The sequence below is a fragment of the Notothenia coriiceps genome, unplaced genomic scaffold (genome assembly GCF_000735185.1).
Source record: "Notothenia coriiceps isolate Sejong01 unplaced genomic scaffold, NC01 NC01_scaffold00023584, whole genome shotgun sequence".
Lineage (NCBI taxonomy): Eukaryota > Metazoa > Chordata > Actinopteri > Perciformes > Nototheniidae > Notothenia > Notothenia coriiceps.
In genome coordinates this window covers 88,647-91,825 of record NW_011356285.1, presented here as the reverse complement: position 1 = coordinate 91,825, position 3,179 = coordinate 88,647, and the positions used below count along the sequence as shown (strand labels likewise).

The following is a 3,179-nucleotide window of genomic DNA, read 5'->3' as shown; positions in this document are numbered from 1 at the left end:
CCCCCACACACTTCTCCGCCTCATTCTGTTTTCATTTACTCGTTCGTTATCTGACCAGCTTCAATCTTGTAGGCTACTCACTTCGTTTCTTGTAGCCCTCGAAAGGGTTTTGGAGGTTGATCCCTCGGTGAACGGGACGGTGGGTCGTGGTCGTCCCCGTCGATTTTCTCTTATGCTCCAACACACAGTTGCACGGGGTGCAGAATAGTTTCCCCCCACTTTTTGCCCTGTCTTTAGTAGAAATGTTCGTTGCTAAATGAGCTCTATACAGTGTTGTTTACATTCTGTGATGCGCGAGCTGATGACGTCACGTCAAGACGAGTTAACTTTTTTTTCTTCTCAACTTTGTGTGGAAAAATGCGGGGATTATGCGGCCTTTTGATAAATATGCGGCTTTTTAAAAATCTGCGCCATTTTGCTGATTATGCGGTAAATTCTGCGATCGCAGAATCGCGTTTTTCTGGAGGGTCTAATGAATTGCTTCATTTCCTGTGCACTACAAAAAAAAGAAAATTTCCAAGGAAACATTGACCAAACACTGGGTGTGTCGACCAGCACGAGGCTGAATAGCATAGGCTGAATCACTGTTATGCAACATTTTGATTGGAAATTATTTAAATTATTTACTGTACATGGAAACGTCATGTATTATGCCATTCAACATGCTTGTCCTAATGGATGGAATGGCATTCAAAGTAATTGTTAAGGACACTGGGGAAACCAAACGTAGGCCGCCTTGCATTTTGGATGTCTCTGTAACCTTTTGCTTTGATTTGCTTCTTTTCTCTCTTCCAGATCATGCCCCCTAGATAGCAGCCTCGTCCTCCTCTCCACTCCCCCTCCCTGCCCCTTCCTCTACCATACAGCACCATCACTGCCAAACGTGTCGCCACAGCCGCCATGCCGCCCAGGAAGAGGACGCGGCCAGGCCTGGGCTTCCTGTGCTGCTTCGGTAGCAGCGAGCCTCCGGAGATCAACCTCAAGGACAGCGTGCCTCTGCAGCTGCTGGAGTTCAGCGCCCCCATGCCGCCCGCAGAGGAGCTGCTTGCACGTTTCTCCGAACTGGTGGTGAGTAAAGATGGAGTGATGTTAATAATTGAGGAAGCTTGTTGGAATGACTTTTAAGATTGTCATCCAAAGCAAATGCATGTCCCGTAAAGAATATATTAAGTTTGGGCTATATTGGCCTAAATCCTAAAGGGCAATTTAAGCTTTCTTTAACTTGGATCCTATTTTCCCTTTTATTTTTTTTGACTAATTGGGACAACCATTTGTTGAAATTATGTCAGTATTTTCCTCACAGCGCTCCAGCTAGAAGCCACGAAACAGACACATAGCAGTCCTGCAATTCCGCACCGCCAATGTGTGTCCACTAAAAATGTTCAGATTGTTATTGTTAAGTTTTTGATAAAATGAAAAAGAGAAGGACCTTACATAAAATTACCGTTAAAGCGACGTACAACGGCAGTCGGAATGGCTTGGAGTGATCACGTAGCAGCCAAAAAACATGGAAAAATAGGGTTCAGGTTGAAAAATAAAAAGTCACCTCTAAAAGACAACTTTGGGCCGTTGGTAAGGGAAGTGTTATACATTTAACGTTAAGATTCATTACCTTTTCAGTTGAAAAGTTCTCCCACTAAGTGATCACATTGGCTCTTTGTTCATTGAATACTACTGCAACACGACCCAAGTGGTTTCACAGGCTACATAATGCATGACTTGGTCATACAGTATGTTTTACATGTGAACTAACTTCCTGCCTGTTGGCAGTTTCTGTGAAAACTTACTTTTAGAAGTATATATTTTTTCCACAATGCAAGAGCTGGAACTTAAATCACCACACTTTAGGAATATAAAAAATAGCCATCCACGGATTCTGTTTAATGAGCCTATTTCACTTAATTGTAACACAGTCCAATGTTGTTATGGATGCTTTAATTTGAACAATTTCCAAAATGAGTCACCATGCAGAAATGTTGCCCATTAAAGTTAAATATATAAAGTTGGTATTAAGCAATACTTTGGCACAATGTAATCCCTGGAATTTCCTTTTTTCCTAATTGTAAGTGGTCCATTTCTTTCCCTTTTCCTTCCATGCGTGTTGTTCATTATTCCCACCAGGAGTAGGGACAGGAATCGGAAGGGATTGGGTCTTGTGAAAGGCATCTTGATGGTTTGATTAGGCCACGCCAAACACGACATTTAGCAGCTCATCCTTTCCACTACACACAGCCCACCCTTGTGTGACATTTCCTGATGTTGTGCATGGATTACACTTGTTGGCAGAAGTGTTTGGTCTACAACCAGTGCCAAACATGCGCCCATGGTCTTGAGAGGGATCAGGGCACAGCTGTCAGAACGGAGAAGTTTCCCGGGGGTTTTCAGCTGCCATGCATGCAAGTTCCGGCTTTTTTGGAAGACAAGGCTTTCCTGTTTCGGTCTCGATGTTTGCTCAGTTCCTATCTCCTGTCTTTATCCATCTTAAAATTTCTGCCATGCTCCTGTAACCTCAGGTTTCCATTATACCTGTGTCTCCTACTCCCTACCTGGCTAAAGGACTGTTTCTGACTCTGTCAAGTCTTAGTCTTGGGGAGTGCTAAACTTCACCGGCTGCAAGATATATCACTCCTCCAACTGTCAGAATCAATTCAGGAGATTAAGTGAAATTCCATTTGAGATAGGAAAGTATTCACTATCATTAAGGCAGATGTTTTCCCAACAGGCGTCCTTTTCCCATTTTCCAGCCAATTGACCTGATTTGATCCTAAATGTGCTGTCTAGGCTCATTCTCATAATCACTGGCATTGCACAAACCATTAAACCTTGCAGTGTATTTATTGAAAACCAGTCAGTATCTGGTGTGACCACCATTTGCCTCACGCAGTGCAACACATCTCCTTCGCATAGAGTTGATCAGGTTGTTGATTGTGGCCTGTGGAATGTTGGTCCACTCCTCTTCAATGGCTGTGCGAAGTTGCTGGATATTGGCAGGAACTGGAACACGCTGTCGTATACGCCGATCCAGAGCATCCCAAACATGCTCAATGGGTGACATGTTAGGGTTAGGGTTTAACCCTAGGGTTTTCGGACCCCCCCAGACCCCCCCCAATAAAGCAAAACTCCACGTTTCAGAGTGGCCTTTTATTGTGGCCAGCCTAAGGCACACCTGTGCAATAATC

General features: G+C 43.9%; 1 protein-coding gene across 4 annotated transcripts in view; it reads left to right on the top strand.

Annotated features, from left to right (window-relative positions):
* Window positions 1-3,179, top strand: part of daam2 (dishevelled associated activator of morphogenesis 2) — a 74,914-nt gene that overhangs the window by 13,430 nt on the left and 58,305 nt on the right. For all 4 annotated transcript variants that reach the window (XM_010781769.1, XM_010781767.1, XM_010781768.1 and 1 more), the window contains exon 2: window positions 796-1,068. In XM_010781769.1, coding sequence (XP_010780071.1) covers window positions 901-1,068 — 168 coding nt within the window. In that variant the 5' untranslated portion in view covers window positions 796-900. The remainder of the gene's footprint in view (window positions 1-795; window positions 1,069-3,179) is intronic.